Source organism: Tympanuchus pallidicinctus, unplaced genomic scaffold, assembly GCF_026119805.1.
Source record: "Tympanuchus pallidicinctus isolate F22 unplaced genomic scaffold, pur_lepc_1.0 scaffold31, whole genome shotgun sequence".
NCBI classification, from domain to species: Eukaryota; Metazoa; Chordata; class Aves; order Galliformes; family Phasianidae; genus Tympanuchus; species Tympanuchus pallidicinctus.
Genome location: NW_026294749.1, coordinates 4,290,875 through 4,312,284, shown reverse-complemented (window position 1 = coordinate 4,312,284; position 21,410 = coordinate 4,290,875). Strand labels below are relative to the sequence as shown.

General features: G+C 39.2%; 1 protein-coding gene across 3 annotated transcripts in view; it reads left to right on the top strand.

Moving 5' to 3' along the window:
* Nucleotides 1-21,410, top strand: part of LYRM4 (LYR motif containing 4) — an 80,865-nt gene that overhangs the window by 32,143 nt on the left and 27,312 nt on the right. Inside the window, exon 3 of one of the 3 annotated variants that reach the window (XM_052697599.1) lies at nucleotides 14,021-19,706. The exons of the other annotated variants lie outside the window; for them this stretch is intronic. Within the exon in view, the coding sequence (XP_052553559.1) occupies nucleotides 14,021-14,122 (102 nt within the window). The 3' untranslated portion in view covers nucleotides 14,123-19,706. Of the gene's footprint in view, nucleotides 1-14,020; nucleotides 19,707-21,410 lie in introns of those variants that run through there. 3 annotated transcript variants of the gene reach the window in all.

Genomic DNA, 21,410 nt, shown 5'->3' with positions numbered 1-21,410 from the left:
AACAAACTTGTATACATGTATTAAAATTAAGGTAAAACTCATTAATGTTGTTATGTAAAATGAGTTATTGTACTTCATTTAGTTTTTGTACTGTGTGCTGAATTTTACAGTGCTGCTTGTCTTGTAGAAGAATCTGTTGACTAAACTGTTATTTGAAATACGGTATAATTAATTTGTATTCTATGTAGAGTCAGGTGCTCCATTTGCTTAAGTTAAAAAAAGAGATTAGAAAGATAAATGCATCTTTTAGGAAGGAACAACAGGTCAGTTGAAGAAGTGGAGAAGGAATACGAGAACATCTTTAATCAATGAAGACAGCATGAAAAGGATTTCTGTATCTGATGATGACAGACACTTCCCTTTTAGCTGGTATGGTAAGGAGAAAAAAAAAAAATAAGTGAATTAAAAATTTATCAGGATCTCTGTCCTAGGAAACAGTTTAAATGCTCAAATCTTGGTGCGAAGATCCTTTCATATGCTCAATTCAAGATCAGCCTTTCCACTGTCCTCCAGCCTTTATTGTTCTCATCTCAGTTCCATGCTCCCTCATATCGTACTGTAGTAACCTAATATGCTATATTTCTTTGTATTTCAAATAAGATGCTGTTAGATCCTTTGGGAAAAAAAAAAATCAGACCCAGAGCTTTTCCTGTCAGTGTACTAAGAAACTAAGGTGTCTGTACTCTAACATCAAGGCTGGTAGTTCTTGTATGAAGGTGAAGTAAATTATTAAATGTTTTTATTGTAATGTAGCAGCCATTTTGTTGTCTGCAAATGTTAAAAGTAATTATTTAAGCTTCTCTCTCACTTTTTCAGAGTAGGATATAGCTGTCTAAGGAACAAAATTACAGAGGTCAGCAAGCCAAATCACATTAAAGCAAAGATGTTTTCAAAAGGTGAAGCTATTCAGAAGACAAAATCATTGATGCTTTCTCTAGCATGGCAGGTTTTTGTGGTAGATTGCTTAATTACGGTCTATTTAGTTTCAAAACCAGACATTCTGGTGTATGGCTTGTATGGCATGTTTACTGGAGCACTGCTGCACAGGTTCTGGGCTAGGAATAGTTTGCATCTAATGTAGAAGGGTGTACTTGGGTCAGCATATCAGTGTGAGGATGCATGTCTGTAGGTAGGATCATTCCGAAACCTGGGTGAGCCTGATAGAGGTGAGCCATTTGACTTTTTGCTTTTCCTCAGACATTCTGCATCAAGTGAATACTGAGGCTACCGAATAAGAAAGAACCATAATGAACCTGAATTGATATTCATAGGTTGCAAAGAACAGATGGCTCTTTGATTCAAAGGGTGCCTGAGCCAAGTGACAGCAAGGATTTGTCTTTACACATTTATGCTATCAGGCACTTAGGAGCTCAGGCTGCACTGGAAGTCACTCTCAGTGTAAGCTCTGAAATTATATAAGCATTTAAGAACAGTTGCTTGTTTCTCTAATAGATGTTCATATTTGGAAAGCACCGTGGTGTAAAAATAGAACTCGTGTTTGTTTTTGTCATCGTTTTGATAAAGTGTAGGCCATATACGTTTCTACTTCTTTCCTAACTTTAGGTAGGAAGCAGGGTAACTTCGTGTTACTCTGTACATCCTACAAATCCGAAAGCAATCTCCTTCAGAAAGGAATTTCATGAGCTTTCAGTGCACTTTTCTCTTTCACAGACACTTAGCGTGTGTATCTCCTGTTCTAAAGCTGAAAACTGTGTAAGGGAACGACGGGGCTTGAAAAAATATAAGCATTGCCACCATTGTGCTTGCTGGCTACAAAGGAACCTGTGAGGGCTCAGTTGATCAGGCTTCTGTTGGAGGTGCTACCAATTTTTTTTTTTTCAAAGTTAAAAATTTGGTGGTTTGGGTTTTTTTTTATTATTTTTTAAAATTTGTTCTGTGGAAGTTGGTTGTCAGCTTACACTTGACTCCCATCATGATGGTAGTTGATCTGGAAGTACAGTAAGGCAGATAATTCAATGAAGGTCAAGTTACGTGTTTTATACATCCACATAAGGTAACAAAAGTAGATTGTATACTTAGTTATTGCATTAGTTTCATCACTGCTGTTTGATTTGGAGGTTTGTGTTCTGCTTTTCATTTAAATTAAGATGGAGTTCTTTATTTGACTTAGTAGCTCTGTTTAAAATGCAAATAGCAGTCTTGTACCTCTGATATAGAGTGCTGTGAAGCTGAAAGAAGGAGACTCTGACCCTCTCCTACAAAAAAAAAAAAAAAGAAAAAAAAAAAAAAAAGAAAGAAACCAGAACCAAAGAACCGAGAAAGGGTAGTAGATAGGAACAGAGGTCCAAGGTTTCCCACAGCACAGTAATGGATATGACCTTTAATATTGAGGCCTTTGGATCAAATTTAAGTTGGCATTAAAATTTTCTAATAAATTCCCTGCTGAATCTCAGTGTTTTTTTTCCTGTAATTTAATTCAATAAGGTCACAATAAAGCAAGTGCTGTCTGTGCTATTGTAATTGCTCTCAGCAGGCCGATAATATTATTGCAGGGAAGTGCCAGTTACTGTGCTTTTATTTCTTTCTTTGAGCACTCTCCTTCCTACATGCTTGCTCTCCTTGCTCTCAAGTCTACTATAGGTAGGAAATGAAGCTGTTTTAAATGCCATTTCCTTCCCATTTTAAGATGTTTTTATAGTAATGCCTTCTTTAACCTCTTCAGCAAAAGGAATAAAATTGTAGCATGAAATAGAGGCCTGTATATCTCTCCCTTAATTTTGATTCAACTTTTGTGATTAGATTTGCCATGCAGTGCTCTGATCATTTGGGCTTGATGCTTTTGGAGTTATGAAATAATAGGTGTACAGCTAAAGTAGATTCTCTTGAGCATGTGGGGAGAGACACCAAATAACCATTACCCTCTGTTTCATAGATTACTGACACATTGCAGTTAAGATGTGTACTTGAGGTCCTGCCCTTGTAAATTAGTACTGGATCTTCTTACACAGCATGACTTTCAGAACTGCATGATTTGTGTGTTATTTCTTGTACAAAATGCAAATTTATGCTTAGCATGCTGCTGGTAGATCTGAAACTGTTGTCTGCATTGTGAATAGATCAGCTCAACAAATAAATGCAAATAGAGTGCTGTGATCATGGTTCTCTGTGTAATTCTGTGCAGCTCTGAGAGACAGTAGATATAATAATCATAGAATCATTTCAGTTGGAAGGACCCTTAAAAGCCATCTAGTCCAACTCCCCTGCAATGAGCAGGGACACCTATAGTTAGATGAGGTTTCTCAGAACCCCATCCACTCTGATCTTGGATGTCTCTGGAGACAGGGTATCCTCCACCTTTCTGAAACCACTTCCCCTTGTCCTGTCTATCCATTTCTCCTTTGTCCTCTTCTTTCTTACGGCCCCCTTTAGATCCTGAAAGGCTGCTATCAGGTCATCCTGGCACCTTCACTGCTCCAGGCTAAACAGCCCCATCTCTCAGGCTGTTCTTGTGGAGGAGGTGTTCCATCCCTTGGATTGTTCTGTTTCCTCACTACAACCAATAGCTCAGGGCTTTGCAGTCTGAAACAGCCAGCCTGGTCATAGCTGAATGCTCCTGCTTGGTACCCTGTATCTGGCTTTTCTCACCCTTCACAGCTGCCCATCTTCCTCTCAAGGCCTGTTATGTTACCCTTGCTCTCTGTCTTTCCCCAGGACCAAGAATTTCATACCTCAGGTATCACACGTGGAATTATTTTGTGCACCTCCAATCACGTGGAGGCATTTACAGTTCACTGCTTGTGGCATGCCTTGCTGTCAAACAAGGCAGTTTCTGACTGTAACAGAAGAAAATTAGCATTCAGCTGCTCATTTGTATATTCAGCCAAATGACTATGTATGTACAGTTGGATGTGTCCTGTTGTGCACAGACAATTAGTTGGAAATGAGGAGTAACAAGAAGCATTTTTACAGAAGTATTTCCAATTTTGAAATGTTTGTGTCAGTAGCTGAAAAAAACAGGTGATGAACAATTAAAAAAATGGATGAAATGTTGTGACTGAAGGTCAAGATTTTTTTTGTTAATTTTTGATGATGTCTGAAATCATAGAGTATATCCAAGTTAGAAGGGACTCACAAGAATTATTGAGTCCAACTCCTGTCTCCACGCGCTGTGCCACCCAAAAATCAAACCTTACATTTAAGTGCGTTGTCTAAACGCTTCTTGTACTCTGTCAAGTGCCACGACCGCTGCCCTGGGGAGCCTGTTCCAGCACCTGACCCTTTCTGGTGAAGAACCTCTTCCTTATATCCAACCTGACCCTCCCCTGTCACGGCTTCATGTTGTTCCCTCGGGTTCTATTGTTGGTCTGCTCTTAGACACGGATCATATGGTGCTGTAAGGATGAATGTCACAGTGTCAGCGTGCTTCATGAACTTGAGCAATCAAAACTGTCACTTCTGCAGTGTGTGCAGCTGAGCAATAAGACTAGGGGGAATGGCCTGATTGGGTGTTAGGAAACATTTCTTTTCTGAAGGAGAAATCAGGCACTGGAACAGGCTGCCCGAGGAGGTGGTGGAGTCACTGTGCCTGAAGGTATTCAGGAAACATGTAGATGTTGTACTGAGGGACGTGGTTTAGTGGGGAGGTATTGGTGGTAGGTGGATGGTTGGGATGGATTATCTTGCAGGTCTTTTCCAACCTCAGTGATTGTGTGATTCCTACTGAACATGCATGCATGTGGAGGTTGTTCCTGATCAATAACCGCTCATTGCTTTTCCTTTATGACCTACGCATTTTAATTTCTATTTCCTGCTGCTGTTTGAAGAAACTCTTTTCTGGCACCGGAGATGCAACACAGCAGCATGGTGTTGGCCTGAAACACTTCAAGAAGCTTGATTGAGGTTCCTGCTGTGGTTTGAGCTTATGGTTTCTGAGACAGGTTAACATTGCTCTGAATCATAGTGACACATGATCACATTGTTGCTTTATGAATTAAATAATGAAACATTTGTACGTGAAAGTTCCTGCTATAAATAGTAGTTAGGCTGTGCTTTAAAGAAATCAGAATCTGTATTACATTATAGATCTGGAACTTGTTTTCCAAGCTTGACTTTCTGTCATAAGGAAAAGTCTTTCAGAATCCAAACTTATTGTATTTAGTCTGTATACTAACTGCAGAAACACGAATAATCAAATACCTAGCATGACTTATTTCAACTAAACTAATAATCAGGCTTGAGCTATTTAGAGAAAAGGTTCTGTATTTGGAATGACCTTTCCCTTTGTTCTCCTTTGGATCTCAGCAATGCACTGGTTAAACAAGCAAAAATATTTTTTTTGCTTGCATTCTTTCCAGTTCTTGGCAGTTCACCTGTATAAATTGCTATTAGCCTGAAGTTTGTAAGGTTCTGTACAAATTGTAATAGCACTTGTGAAACAGTCTGTCTTTACATCTGTCAAATAGTATATATTTAGCATTTATTATATCAGCTTAAATACAGCATTTTAAAACCGATCCGCTCTTGCAACAAATTTCAATTTCAAGTAACAATTCTACCTTGTATTTTACAACCACACATCTAATTCTGGAACATGGGACATGGATGTAGAAGGTAAAGAAGCACATTTAAGTTAACATCTGGGGTTCTTGGTGGTTTTTTAATGTGTTTTTTAGAAATACAGAGACAGAAGTTCAGCTTGTTTTTAATTTCTCATCAGGATGTCATTGCAGAGTTTCATGTCTTTTCCTTACACAGACAGTAAACATTGAGTAGATTTGACTCTGTGGTTAGGGAGGACTTTGTGTTCCTACCTGGCATTTTAACTTGTAATATTGTTTCGCATACTTGCAAATATTTCTCTCTGCAATGCTGGCTGTCTCACAAGAATAGTGTACAGCAGCTTGCTACTGTGAGCCCTGGAGATCAGAACACTTTTTTGCTGCAATAAAGTCCATGAAATACTTCCCATGCCATCTATCATTTCTGGAAGAACTGAGAGCTTGATTTCCTAATTTAACATGTGATTCATCTTTGCCATTTCTTCTTAGTAATAATGGGGGCATTTCAGATTTCTCTTTGATTTGTTTTTGTGGTTTGTTTGTTTGCTGTTTTTATTAATATCATTGAACAAGTAGAACAGTTGGTAGAAATTACATTGAAGGGGAAATTCTGTGTCACTGGCATCCATTTAAGTAAAATTTGTGCTGGATGTGATCCTATAATTAAAATAATCAAGTGCAGATGCTTTTTGGAAATGCTAGAGCTTGAGATAGATGTAAGAAGACTATCAAGACCTGATATCTATCATCACCTGGACTTTTACCTATGGCGTAATTATTCATCCTAGGATTCGTCAGAAGGTAAAGTGCAAACAAAGCAGTAAACATTTCCTGTGCTGTGTCTGTGCTCAGCACTCATTATTAAGATTATTATGGATACAGGAGTTCTGCTTTCACTGGAGCTACTCTTGCAGTTCTGTTCCTGTCTGTGTCGTCAGTCTGTCCTTACTCTGCACTGTGCTGTGCTCTCCTCTCTTTGTGCTTTGTGCTCATCCACCACCAAATTGTTTTAAACTGTAGTTTAAGTCTTACTGTCCTTCAAGTCAGATCTCTAAAGGAGAAAAAACAGTAGAAGAGCTTGTGAGCAAAAGAAGTCTACTGTAAGTGGTGGGGGGCTGCAGGTCCTGAAATACTAAGCCACATCTGTCTGCCTTGTTCCAGCTGTCTGCTTTGCCAGTCTGTCTCTGGGTCTCACTTGTATTGGTTGTGAATCAAGTAAAGCAAGAAGACACTTCAAGAGCCCGAAAGCTTGCAAAGAGGAGAATGAGTTGATGATGTTCCTTGCATTAATATACCTGTGCCCTATTATCACATTTAGGAGGCTGTGTTTAAAATTATACTGAGATGCTGTTTTCAGTATCCCACCAAGGAAAAGCTCACATTCTTTGTTAAAATCTATGCTGTGCTATGCTAATATATTGGGCCATTTTTAGAAATGTGTTTATTGGAAAACATTTCTGCTGGGTTTTGAGCAGAGATTCAGGTTTGGGAATAATGGTCTATTTGAAAATTCACCATCATTGTTTACCTGTGATTGTGAAAGCATGGAGAAATTTAGGGATAGCAGACATGGAAAAAATCCTTTTATTAAAAGCTTGTCTTTATTGCGACAATGTATATTTAGATTCAAACATTTCATTACTAATGTAGTATTTGCAAAAATACACCAAAGCTGTGGTTTCTAGGAACACTTAGTTTTTAAGCATACTACATTTTTGTGTTGTAGATAACAGCACAGTTATTTGGTCCTTTTCTGCTATTTGTTACTTGCTGATGGAAAGGACAAGGGATTTACAGTTCTGCAGCAGACAGTAATGCTACCAAGACAGACAGACAGCCAATCCCAAGTTCATGTGACACTGAGCAGCGGCATCCAGGCAGTGGCTCTACACAGTTCATGGTGCTGCTCAGCTCACCTCTGTCTCTCTGCTTCCCTTTCTCATGTGAGGCTGTGCTCCTGTCCTTGTTCATCTCCAGCAGGAGGTGAAAGAGGAGTACAGAGCTACTCCAGGCTTGGAGTTGATAAGGATCACTGTCTTGGGGTACAGAAATCCTGTATCACCTACAAGCAGAAGGATGCTTGCACCACCATGCATTTTGCAGATTGGCAGCTCTTCCTTGACTCAGAGGGAGATGAACTTCTGGTTTCTACAGCAAGCAAAGGTGTTGTGAGACAGAGTCATGTGTTTGCTGTGTTGTCCTTTCTGATGGGAGCCTATTTCTTTCAAAGCTGTTTTTGAGCACTTACAGTAAGGCAATGAAAACATGCTGTTGTAACTTGCCTCTTAATAAACAATATCAGATTTTTCTCCCGTGGGAGAATAGTTGCTGACATAGGCTTTTTGTTTGAAAGACTGAAACATTTATGTGAGAGCCACACCATTGTGACAGAAAATTCTAGTGATCTCTAGTATATTTCTGTAGTAACTGATATTAAATGGTACTCTCCAAAAACAGGAGAGCGATTCCATGGCTAAAGAATGAATATGAAGAGTATGATGCTGGGAAGAAAGTCTCTCCTAAGAAGAAAGAAAGCATTTCAATGGTATTAATGAAATTTTGCAAGGGTAAATATCAGCCCTTTGTTCTATAGCTGAGTGGGAGTGAGTTGCATACTTAGATGTTCAGAAAAGAACCACAAGTATGCTCCATGAGATACTTGAAAAGGATGAGATAACAAAGTGCGTAGCATCAAGAAACAGAGATTTAGAATATTACCCACGCTTGTGGTTTTGGCAGAAACTTCGATGATGTAGAAAATTGTTTACTTTTCTTCTCTTTACCCGCTCTCTTGGATTCTCCATTTTTAAGATAGGTAAATTTCCGGTTGCAAATACAACAAAGATGTTTTGAGGCTTGCATAATATGAAGGCAGTTTTTGATGTTGGGTGCTGTATGTTTTTCTTTCAGGAAAAATCTTCAGATTTTTCAGTTTTGCATTAGAGAGCTTGCAGTGGTTGGATTAAAAGTTTGTATCTGTTTTGAATTTGTTCCCAAGGGTCCTGAAGAGGTTACTGTAGTATCTTATGTAATCTGTGAAGAAATTCAAGTTTACTTTATCCTTTTTCTGCTCCAAGTTAGCTTGTGTGTATCTATGCGAAGCTATGGATACCTAACAAATTGTTCTGCAAGAACTTGTGAGCATAGGTGATGAATTTCCTGGTTACTGTAGGTAGATTTTGGCTGTTATGATATGTACGGTCACAGGAAGAAAGTACTGCTATAGGCTACCTTGAGAAAACAACTAGTCCAGCTTTTACATTTTAGAATCATAGAATCATCATAGAATCATAGAATGGCCTGGGTTGTAAAGGACCACAACGCTCATCTAGTTTCAACCCCCTGCTATGTGCGGGGTCACCAACCAGCAGACCAGGCTGCCCAGAGCCACATCCAGCCTGGCCTTGAATGCCTCCAGGGATGGGGCATCCACAGCCTCCTTGGGCAACCTGTTCCAGTGCTTCACCACTCTGTGTGGAAAAACTTCCTCCTAATATAAACCTAGACCTCCTCCATCTCAGTTTAAAGCCGCTTCCCTTTATAGAATCATAAGGTGTGTTTATTTGAATGTGGAGGTATTGTGAAGAAGAAAAATAGAGCACTGTTAGCCATACTGTTATTTTGGAAGAATTCACAGTATCTTACAATCACCAGTACACAGAAACATCAAGCTAGAAATTTTAATCATTTTCTTAGTGCTTTCATGTGCAAAGCTAGCTTGCAGTTGACCTCAGTCATAAGGTGGCTGGACTTTACCTCTTTAAAATGTTCTGTAACAGAGGTTTCTTTACACTTTGTCAAATGATACCATAGACTCGAGCGTTAGGCATCTTGTGTGATTACTAGATACAGACTGATTATTTTTTTTCCTTAAGTAAATTTGATGCATAAAATTTATTTATACCACACTTCAATTCAATTTTGTGCAATTGGGTAGAGCTTCTTAGTTTTGTTTGTTTGTGTTTTGTCCTGCCCTTTGTAAGGTATGTTTTCATTAATTTTGCTCAACAAGATCTATCAAGGCACCCTAAGGCCTGGTGCCTTTCTAGGTATGTTTTAGGAGGCTTTGGCTTGTTATTGGCCTTATGCTTACTATATGAACCTGATTGTACACCTAAACAGAGCTGTAAAAGTACAGTAAATTACAGCTTTAAAAATAGTTATTTTGCTATTTGACAGATTTTTTTTCTGCCTGGCTATGAATTCCTCAGTTTTTTTTATTTTCTAATTCTGTCCTCCAGATGTGGTACTGAGATTTAGAAAGTGGTGTAGGATTATCTTTAGCAATGGAAAAATATTTGGGAAAAAAATGGTGGATCTTTTTTGAAGGAATATATGGAAGTGGTATGTAGAGAGACAGAAACACTCCTTTTTCTGATTCATTGAAAGAAAAACTTGAGAGGAATGGCTTAACAGGAGAAAAGTATCATAGCTAAAACTGAACAATTTAACAGAAGTTCTGCATGAGCTCATTGTAAGTGACACATGTTCTGCAGACTTGTCAGTCTAGGTTTCTTTTTCCTTTAGAGAAGCAAAAATCCTTGTAATTTTTTTTTTTTCTTAGGCTACATGACATTCTTCATTGTCCAACCACTGACTCTTTGCTGTACTATGACATGCCAATGTTCAGCATACTAGTGAGACTCAGTCCTCTGAATTCTTGTAGACCAAATTATGGAAAGTCAAGTAAGAGACATTTTTCTTTATTATATTGCCCAGATTTTCAGTTAAACACGGCCAGCGTACAGATGCCTTGTAAACTTTGTGATAAAAATGTGCAATATAATAATACTGAAAAGCCACTTACTCAGCTTACTGTTAGCACAGCCAATTCCATGGTCCAGTATTTGTTGTTTGGTGGGCATGGGGACTCCCTGTGTAATACGTACTGGGGAATGTTGCTGGCTAAGAATTTGGTCTTTTGTGTATAGTGTCTTATGCAGAAAACAGCAAACACAGTGGGCAGCTGTTAATCACAGTATGAACAGAGGGAGATCCATTGATGGTTCTCTTTGGTCGTATTGGAGCGTTGATGGTTTTCCTTAAGGTTGAAGACCAGAAGGACAGATCACATAGGTTTTTGAAACCTCAGCAATTCTATCCTGAATTGCTATTGCCAATTCTATTTCCACTACTGTATTAACGAGCATCAACAGTAACTCATTCATTTAGTTCACAGAAATACAGCCTGCTCCTAACAGTAGTGTTAGTGCTTGATTTACGGCTTTGTTCTTTCATGTATGGGATCTGCTCTCTTACACAGGAAGTAGTTACAGAGAACTTTCAGATTTTAAACCTATGTGTTTTATGGAATCATAGAATCAAATGCTAGAAAATTTCAGTCAACTAGCAAAGGGGAACGGTGGCTTTTTTCTGGAAAGTTCTGCAGGGTGAGAATGACTAAAAGAACTCCTCGGTCTTAGCCATAGTAGAATCCAACGCTTACCATAGAAAGTCAAAAGTCAAGTGGACGTAAAACAGTAACAGATCCATCAGCTTATACCTAAAGCCAAACTTGTGATTCATACCTTGTTTCTATAAAATTGTGCTCTTTTTTTTTTTATTATTATTTTTTCCAGAGGAAGTAGAAGGTGAGACGTAGCTTTGAACTTTAGTTTGTGGAAAGCTGTGTGTGCTTCATCCTAGTTGCAGGGACAGCTTTGACAATCAAAGCGCTTTGTTATCATTTTCAATGCCACCCTTGCCTGTCATAATGAGAATGATGCCTTTTTGGTTACTGCTTTTTCCCAGCCCAAGCCAGCTGCCTCCAGGTAGACCTTTGGGAAGATCAATCATAGAATTGCATTTATCTCTCTTGGGAAATTCAGTGTGTGAGTAGTAAGTACAAACACCAGTGGAAATTTACTATTTCGAATTTTTCACTGTCTGGAAGATTTCTTAGTGATCCTTGTCACTTTGACAACCGTGTACAAATAGCACTCTTTGTAGCTTAAATAAACAGCCAAGCATTTTTAGTAATTATCAGGCACTTCTCTCATATCTAGGATTGTTACTCTAGATGAAGTTCATAATAAGTATGTTGTTCTGAGAATGCAGGTAATTTATGATGCAGCCAGAGGTGTAATTGTTCCTTGAATAAAGAGAGGCTTTTAGCTTCCAGGATAAAGTATTTTTCACGAATACCAATGCTAATGACTGAATGAAAGAGCAGACTGGAGGACAGTTGTTTATATCCTGTCAAAGCTGGCCTACGGCCACATTAACATTTGTAAAAGATTTAGAGTATAGTTAGATTAACAGTAAAGACCTCCTCTTTCCATACTCTTCCAAACCCTTTTAAAACAAATATGTGTAACTGAAAGGGTGAAGGACAGTTGCTTACTTACTGAAATTTACAGGAGACATTAAGGAAAAGTGGAAAGTAATTGCAATCAGTGCTGTTTGAGAAGTAGTGATAGATTGCAATTGAATGGTTTGAGGCTATTAATTGCAATGAGATTATACTAGTTCGGATACTTCTGGTGTCAGGTGCTTGAAATATTAGTTATTTCAAAGATGAATTGGATTATAAATTATTAGCAAATCTGTACTAAGGTGATTAAACCCACTTGTAAACTGTCAAACACAGGTACTATTTCAAGTTGTACTTTAGACTGTTGTATATTGGAAAGCGAGTCAGGAATTAAGTTTATGTGTTATATGGGGATATGTGGATTAACTGTTTTACTTCTGAGACTGAATGTTTCCTGGGCTTTCTGCCTTCCTAATGACCTTTTTATTTGGTTTAGCTGTGCAGTTTTTCAATACCACTGCTAGCCTTTACATCTGACTCTGGAGAAGTTGTCCTAGAGAAGCTGCTTCTCTAAGGCAGACTTAATACTCTCTTGACCACTTGGGGGAGATAAAAAACAGCAGATTTGTGCAGCCCTCAAACAGGTCACCAATACAGGAGTGGCATCCTAGAATTTCTGCTCTGAGGATCTATTATTGCTAGACAGTGCTGTTATCATTTCAGCAATATTTTTGCCCTGTAGGAAGGATGAAGCACATTACCCTGCAAGGGGCTTCTTGGGCATACCATCATGTGTCATTCTTCTCATCAGTCAGATGCTCTTTGAAGCAAATACAGAATTGCTTAATGGTTTGGTATTGAATTTTAAGGACAAGGAGTGGAAGCAACTGAAGCTGAGGAATGCTTCAATAGTTTAAAAGTCTTTTTTGTGTAGCTACTGGATTTTGCCATGTGTTCATACTCTTACATGCACACAAGAACAGAATTCCAATCCTCACATACAAAGTAACTAAACAAAGCCTTGGAGGTCTAACAGCATGTACACCCAAAGCAGAAAAGCCAGAAGACACCTTTTTTCCATTTATTTTCTCCTGTCAGTATTCTATCATTCCAAGTTTGAAGCCTGGTCACTGACAAGTTGTCTGTAATGTGTGGGTATTTGCAGGACAGTTAGTAGAAGTATAGGCATTTTACACAACTGTTTTTACTGCTTCATTTTTACATAAAACATTTGTTACAGTTCATTATGAAACCTGGCATTCTGGATACTCTATGTACTATTAAAAGCACAGTCATCCATGGGAGATAGTCCCCATCAGTGGCCTGTTGATAACTAGAATAATAAACAGGTGTAGTTGATGTAAAGCAAAATTTTTATGACTGCAGTTCTTCCTAATTGCCTGAGCTGGAGCTTGGGGACAGGAGGGCTCTCATTTTCATTGTCCTTTGATTTTTCTCTTGTATTCATTCTGTTTCTATTCCTTTTCAGCTATTTCTTGGAGTCAGGTATCAGTTGTGTCTTCCTCACCCTGCTGTGTACTTGACAATTTGGTCTCTGCTCCAAGTACCACTCCCTTGCAGAAGTAACTCCCGCAGACTTGCTCTTAAACATGTTCTCACTGATTAACATGATGATGATGTGGTGTTTCTTAAGTGACCTTGTATCCTCTTATGCTATAGGAATGAGTCTTGATCTGAATTTTTTTTCCTTCTGGACTTTGCTTTGAGACCCTGTGGCCTTGCAAGTTGTGTTTGAGGCTCATAAGCCTTGAGACAAATTGAGATCTTCCCCAAGTTGAGTCAGTTCTAATGAGGAAACTCAAGTACCCAGAGTTCTGAGCAATCTTCCAGCTTGCTTCTGCTTGCTTTTATGGACAGGACCACAAACATTGCTGGATCTGCTTGCTTTCTATAATTTGTCAGCACTGTTCTCCCCCTTTGGTTCTTTCTAGTCTGTGATGGATAACTGTCATCTCTGTAGGAGATGGGACACAACACTTTTGTCAGTCAGTCCTGCTGGACTTACATTAGTGCCAACCCGCTGTGCCATCAGAACACAAAATGTTGATTTACCCTATTATAGCTGCAGCTGTTTGCTCCAGTTTTTCATTTAACAGAACTATCAGTGCTCTAAACACACTCTTTTTCCAGAAGTCCCTCCCTGCTATTGGAACTTGTGCCCTGTGATGACTTCTTCCCCTCCTCCCTGTGGCACCAGCATGAATCTTTCTGCTGTATCTTGTCACAGGGAAGATCACCTGGCTGCTTGCTGGGAACAGCCAAAATGCCCACAGAACTTCTTGGCTCCCTGTCCAGATACCCCAGGAATCAAACCTCTGCTGCACTGTAGAGCTGCCTATAGGTGATGTGCTGTTTGCAGACTGTTCAGTAAATGCTAAAGACTCCTGAATCCCTCTTCCTACTTCCATAGATTGCATGTACCTGAGCTCCCTGGGCTGGCCCTCTCTTCCCACCAGGTACCCAATCACTGGTTCAAGCCATGACTTAGCATTTCCATAACACTGTTATTTCAGTAGTTATGTCAACGAAGGAAATGTTAGCTACATGAAGTATTGTTACTTATGCATGTTTTTAAAAGCTATAACCAGGTGCAACAAATCAATTTTGCATCTCTTAAAGTTAATCCAAAAAAAGCCCCACATATCACACCTTTAACGTGTGTGGGTAATTGAGGGAGGTAATGTTTCACTGTGTGATTGTTGTGGAATTAATAACTGTGCATGTATGATTTGTTGAGAGAATGGAGTCTGGTTTGGTTTTAAACTTTTTTTTTTTTTAAAGCCATAAAATGAACTTCACAGGTAGCTCTGTTAAGGGGAAAAAAAAACATACTCCTTTACTTTCAACCTCAGAAGTAAAAAACTAAAACACTGCATGCTCAGTACAGATTTAACATCCTCAACCATGTTTTGTCTTCTAATTCCTTGTTTTGTTTTGCTGTCTTTTCTACACATTTATATCTTTTTCAGTCAAATATTTTGTGGCTTTTAATCTCTTTTAAGAGCTGAATGTAAAATAACACACTGATTATTCTAATGGTAACAGGTAAAAGAGCTATTAAGGTAACCATTTGTCCTTCAGTGATGGTGTTTCCCAAGTTTTCAGTAAGCACTGGAGATCTGTGCTGCTTTATGTTCTGTAGGGGAGTGATGTTTCTAGTGGAAATAATTGTCAGTGCTTCATTTCTACAATTGCATTTAATTTCCTGGATCCTCTCTAGGTGTAGGTACCTGCAGTGGAGCAGAAGATGGGATGCTTTTGATGGGAAGGAAGAGCAGATCCTGTAACTTCCTATACATTCGATGCCAGTTATACACTCCCATGCCTGCCTGCAGGCAGTGCTTGCCAAGGGGATTTCAAGCATTTTATGTCACCTATGTTGCTCAGTCACATAAAGCTGTGATTGAATCCTCACTTTACAATCTTTTAAGCTCATCCCCTACTGAGGAAGATCAATCATCATTCATAATATTACAGTCTGGTATTTAGGTGTGGGAGTGATGTCCCTTGATGTGTCAGCATTTTGCCAGTGCTCAGCACGGAGGGAGAATTTTGTCACTTCTCTTTTTAATCTTGGTCACACTTTCCTTAAGGCTGCATAAAAATTCTTCTGTATCATTATGCTCAGTCATAAAGTGCGTGGTATAGGTGACGTCTCAGTAGGGGAAGGACATGCAGGAGCATTATGCTTTGTAATCGCGCTGCATGTCTTTTCTCAGGGATAGGGGAGCACCTTTATTTTATTGATATCTTGGTTTGTTTGGGTTGGTTTTTTGTTTTTTTTTAAACAGTTCCCAAACCCAGAACAAAAATTGTAACAGCAATTTGCCACTTCCTTGCTGTGTGTCTTGCATGGTCACTGGGCACTGCCTGAGGTGGATGTAAGAGGCTGTAGCAGGCAAAGAATTCTGGACCAGCAACATTTCTGGAGGCAGGTTGTGGGTGCTCAGGACTCAGTAATGTCAGCTCTGGCTGTCAATAAGGCAGGGCATAGGGAGCTTGGCTGTGGTACTTTGTCAAAGCACCTTTCCCCCCAGGTCACCATTTGTCACACAAAAAGCCATTACAGGAAGAAGAAGTCACAATGAAAAATAAATACATAGAGGAGAATGTGAAGAAAAGTGTACGTAATTCTTACTACACGAGGAAAATAACAGCCATGCCTTTGTTTCCTAAAAACTGTTTTTGAAGGGTGCCTTTTTTGCATTAGGCAATTCCCTGGAAGATGTCTGAGTCTATTTTTGCACTTCTGCACAATAGTGTTCCTTGTAAGTGCAAAAAGCATAACTGTTCCAGAGCACAGAATGAGCTATTTCAGCACACCTCTTCAGACAGCTGTGTGATGTGGAATAAGAAAGTCAGAAAATGGCGTAAGTTATATGGCATAGTTCTTCCAGTGATTCCAGATATATGCTTGCCAATCTTGTGATAGTTCTTGTGTAAGGGATTGTTGCATTTTATTACTTCTGGTGTAAACTGTCACATATGCCATGTCTGCACATGGCAGTGTCCCTAATGAAGCCCAGGCTCTTGCATCACCTTTTGAGTGGAAGATGCTTTGAAAAGCAGAGACAGCCAAGTCTTTCTTTATCAGCCTCTTCTTCACTTTCTGCTGTCAGCTGGCATCCAAGAAAACCACTGGTAACACTGAACTGTTGGCTAGCAATCACTGATGCTGCTAATAGGTGTGTGAACTATCTGCTATTATTAAACCACAGCTACTGATGCTGCAGTATCTGTCTGCACCACCTGTATCCCCAGGCACACTGATAGAAGTAGAGTTGATTGCTCCACACAAACATTTCTATCTTTTGCAATTGGCTGTTGTATCTGTGCACTTTTTATTTATTTATTTTTTTAGTACTGAAAGAACATTTGAGTTTTCCTTCACAGATTACTAGGCCAGTAATTACTAGGCTTTTAGGTCTCCATTTTGCCTAGAGAACCTCCTGTATTCTATAGTAAATTGCTTTTTTTTTTAGATGATATGCTTGGAAAGAAGCAGCAGTTTTCAGGTAAAGCTTCTGGCCTGCTTCATTCTCTTCATTATTACAAACAAAATCTGAATGTACCATAGCCCAGCGAGTCCATACGTGCTGATGTGAAGTCAGTTTTACCTCCTGTACTACAGTTGTATTAGCACTTAATAATAGCTGGGAAAATGTCTGTTAATGGAGAGGCAAAAGGGAGAGAGAGCCACAGTGAGGCTTTCAGCAGCCAATGCTGAAATTTTTCTCCAGGCTGAAAATATGCTCCCAACTTGAAGGGGGACAAGTTTGGAGATCGAGTGTGCAGTGGTTAGAAGCTCCACAGTGAAGCCTGTGGTTGTTTCTGAATGTAAATTAATAAAGATTTCTTCACAAGAATTATGGAATCCCAGATGGCAGGGCTCTGTGGGTCCGTCTGACCCAACCCCACTTCCAGAGCAGGGTGCCCAGGCCCCTTTCTGGGCGGCTGCTAGAGATTTCCAAAGAGACTGGCAGCCTGTGCCAATGCTTCGTCACCACACAGCACAGAAGTACTGCCTGGTGTTCAGACAGGCCCTCCTGTATTCCAGTTTGTGCTCATGGCTTTTTACCCTGGCACTGGACACTAAACACCCTGACTAATGGTCATCATGTTGGCATAGCAGCTGCTCTGGCAAGGAATTGTAGCTTTTACGAAAAACAGCATTACATCAGGGGGGTAATTACAGCTGCACAATGTAACCAAAATACCCTGAGCAAATGAAACTGCTTGTTTAACAGTACTCTGTCTTTGCTATGTGACTACTTTATGGTTTCATAAAGGAGGACCCAGTTGGTAGGCAGAGAGGCAGCCTAAGGAAGAGACTTAGTCTTGCAGTTACTAGGTGCTGTGGGATGTGAAACCCTACTATGGATGCAAGTATATATGTAGGTGACTTCTCTTTTTTTTTCTATTACTTCTTTATTTAAAAAATAAAAACTTGACAGGTTGTTTTTTGCTTATTTTTCAAATACATAGCTAAATAGCAGGATTAATGGATATTTTTATTGCACTAGATTTATTTTTCTGAAAAGATGTCACTGAAACCCACCATTTGTGTCTCATTGGAGACCTTTGTTGTTAAAAATTTACGCTCGGATCCATGGCATCTCAGTATTCAAATCTTTGGGGATAAATGGTGTCACTTGAAAGCTGCAGCTACCATTGAGGGCAGCCCAGCATCATTTGAATTGGAAGAGGATGAATCGGATGTACAGAAGAAAATTGGAAGAATCTTCAAAATCTTGCTTTTGCAAATATTTGGATGTCATCATGTTCTTCTAACCTCCTCCTGCATATACACTGGAGAAGTGAGGGAGTGGAGGCAGCTAAGTGCATGTGGTTACCAGGCAGTCCGAACTGCAGAAATCTGCACTCCTATCTTATTCTGCAAGAAGAACATCTCTAAATATTAGGAGTGAAAGAGTGTTCATGCAAACACAGAGCAAGGCAGGAAATTCTGGGGAGGATGCGCAACAATTTGGGGAAAATACTTTGATGCATTTAATTCTTGCTGCAACTAAATGATCTTTTAGAGCAATGATTAATGTGGAATCCAAAGGTGCAGTGTGGAACTGTTTATTTTATGTTCACAAAGAAGTGATTGATTAAAGGTAAATTAATTATATGCACATGACATAAGGTCTAAAAATAGAAAATGTGTTACAAGCCAAGCTCTGTCTATGTTGGTATTGTGTATTTTATTCTATAAAAAGAAAAAAAAAACAAACCAATAAGAAAAAGAAAAGTGGTGTTCTGGACCTGTGAATTTTTTTTGCAAGAATCAGAAATCTCTCCTGCATCTGTTTTTCCATAACAGATTAGAATAGCAGTCACGCTGATCTCCAGAGGCTTTAAATTATGATTTTTTATTTTTTAAAGTCTTGACTGAGCTAGTGTTTGAGGCAATGCAGAATTCAGAAATGCAGCCCATCAGCAGTTCTTCGCAGCTCTAGTTTCTGTATGCAGAATATTAAGGAAGCACGAGTAAAGTTTAACAATGTACATTAAGGCATTATGCAGCTGCACATTGTTGCCTCAATAACATTACATCTATTTTGTAGAAAACTGAACTATATCATCCTATTAAACAATGTGGAATAAAACCTATCTTAATATTCATAAATAAAATCTAATTATGGATGCCAATGTTCAGAATTAAAAGAAGGAAGAAGTAGTTCTTCTCGTGTGTCCTTTTTAGTGTGTTTGTCATAGAGAAAACACAGAGACAGCATTAGAAGATGTGAGGTAGATTCTTCCCTGTCTCTCTCTTTTGTTCTCCAAGGTTTCTCAGGCTCCTGTGTTCTGCTCAGAGGCCTGCAGTATGCCTGCTTCATGGAGGAAGCTGTTTTTGGAAAGAGATGTTAAAAGGAAGTAGTTCACATCTGCTGCTTTTGGAGACGAGGAAGCCCTGCTAATAGGAGAAATGATGAAGGAAAGAGAAGACTTGAGGGCACAGGGGTTAAGAATGAATTAACAAAGTGGAAAAGGAAAATACTACAACTTTTCTTGTTAATGCTTAAGATTTTCAGCTCGTGGTATTTTTATGTGGCTTTGATCACCACTATATTTAAGCAAAAAACAGATGGAAGCCTTTCCCAGTTAGTGTCTACCTAAGAAATGATTTCCTTGATTGTGTGAGTCACTCTTCTGTCTTTGTCCTGAATCTGTCACCTTTTACCCTGACAGATTATTCCCTTGTGTCAACCTGCAGAAGTCACCAATGCACCTATTCTGCCCAACTTATACAAGACTATTAAATCAGAGGAGATACTATAAAGGAGCACTTCTGTGGTTCTGCTTGAAGATGGGTGTTGGTGTTGTACAGAAGTGAGACAATGAAGACACTGCCAGGGTTTTGATGTGCTTTCCTCTTCTTTTTATTAAAGCCTTATGTTGATTTCATAGTGAAGTGTTTTGCTGTTGGCCAGTGACACTGGCTCTGGTGGAACCAAGAGAAAATAGAGTGGATTGGTTTTTTTTTCCACTTTCAAATGAAATTGTTTGGTCGAAGTGTCCAATTAGCACCGGTCCAATTACAAGGTATCCCGGTGAAGGAGAGCAGGAAGCAATTCATCTTGCTTCCTAAGTACAAACTTCATTTTATTTTTAATCAGTGCTATTAAGGAAGACTTCCACGGGAACAGACTTCATGGAGGGTTTGTTCATTATCAACTCAAGGTGAAGCCAAAGGGAACCTTTCTCATTTCAGACCAGAATTGATTTAAAAAAAAAAAATAAGTGCATGCACAGGGGGTTGGTGCATGTATTTAGAAGTGGAGTTGCCATTGGTAACACAGCTGATTTCCTTTGTTAGAGAAGTTGTCATTCTTTACTTACCTGAAGTGAAAGGTTAATGGCCTGTAGTGATCTGAGGAAACCCCTACAAGATGCACAGCCAGATTCTAGTGCTGTTGCACAATAGGGCTTTCTACATATTTTCCTCAGTTGAGTTAGACATAGAATAGCTGCTGCTGTTCCAGTAGCTGTATCTGATTGAAACTAATACTTGTTATACTAGAAAATAAAGACTCTAGCAACTGTCACGTGAACAGCTGTCACCAAGAGCACAAATTTTGTTTTCTTTATCAGTATTTGCAAAATGCTGACTGGAGTTTGTACGGAACTGCTACACTTTTTGTCTACTTAAAAAAAGCCCTTTCTCTATTAGAAACAACTTACTCTTTAGCATAGCTCTTGCTCTAATTGCTTCTCAATAGCTTAAAACTGTTACTTATTATTTTTATTTTTCTTCTTGCAGTTTGTACCCAATTAAAAATGAGATCTTGTGTAGCACCTTTGATACTGAGGCACTGAATAAAAAGTTGTTGGCACTCAAGCAGAAACTTGAATGTTTGGAAGACATCAACTAGACACCTTGCTGAGATGTGCCTGTGGAGGATTAAGCCAAGAGAAGAAACGCAGGATATGTACTTTAAGCCAAAGGAGAATGTATTGGGAAACAGACTGCAGCTGTCAGTCTGTAGTTCAAGAAAAGCTTTTAAAGTCAGCACAGCCTGTGAAAAGATCACTGCTGCCTGGTCACTTGTGCAGGTACAAGCAGTTTGTGTAGTACACGGGAAGCAGGATCAGGCCAGCTAGAACAGCAACTTTGCAGTCAGGAGCCAAATCAGTGGTGAAGTTTTTGGATCCCTGCTCTTGTGTACAGATGTTGGTGTCAGCAGGAGCAGGGCAGGGAGAAGGAAATACAGGACAGGGCACAAGTGCTGCTTTTGATTGACAGTGATAGTCTTCCATGGGATAAAACGTGCATCAAGTGACAGCCACTGATTTTTAACAAACTGAGAACAGCATTCTTTATCTTCTGTAAGATGTAGTTAGAACCTAGCAGTGCTGGTATAAGCAGTTCCACCTCCAAAAATCAGGGAGCTGGTTTCCAGTGTAGGTTTCTGAGCAGCCCCCAGAGCTGCATATCAATCAGGTGTAAGCAGGGTATGGCAGAGACATGTAAGAGGAAGTATACAATCAATGAATATACAGATGTTATAATTAAGAAATATCCAGGAAAGTTAGGCTAAGATAATTACAACAGGAAGGTAATACATGGAAAATGCTTACCAATGCTGTAGGCTCACAATATTCTCCATAAA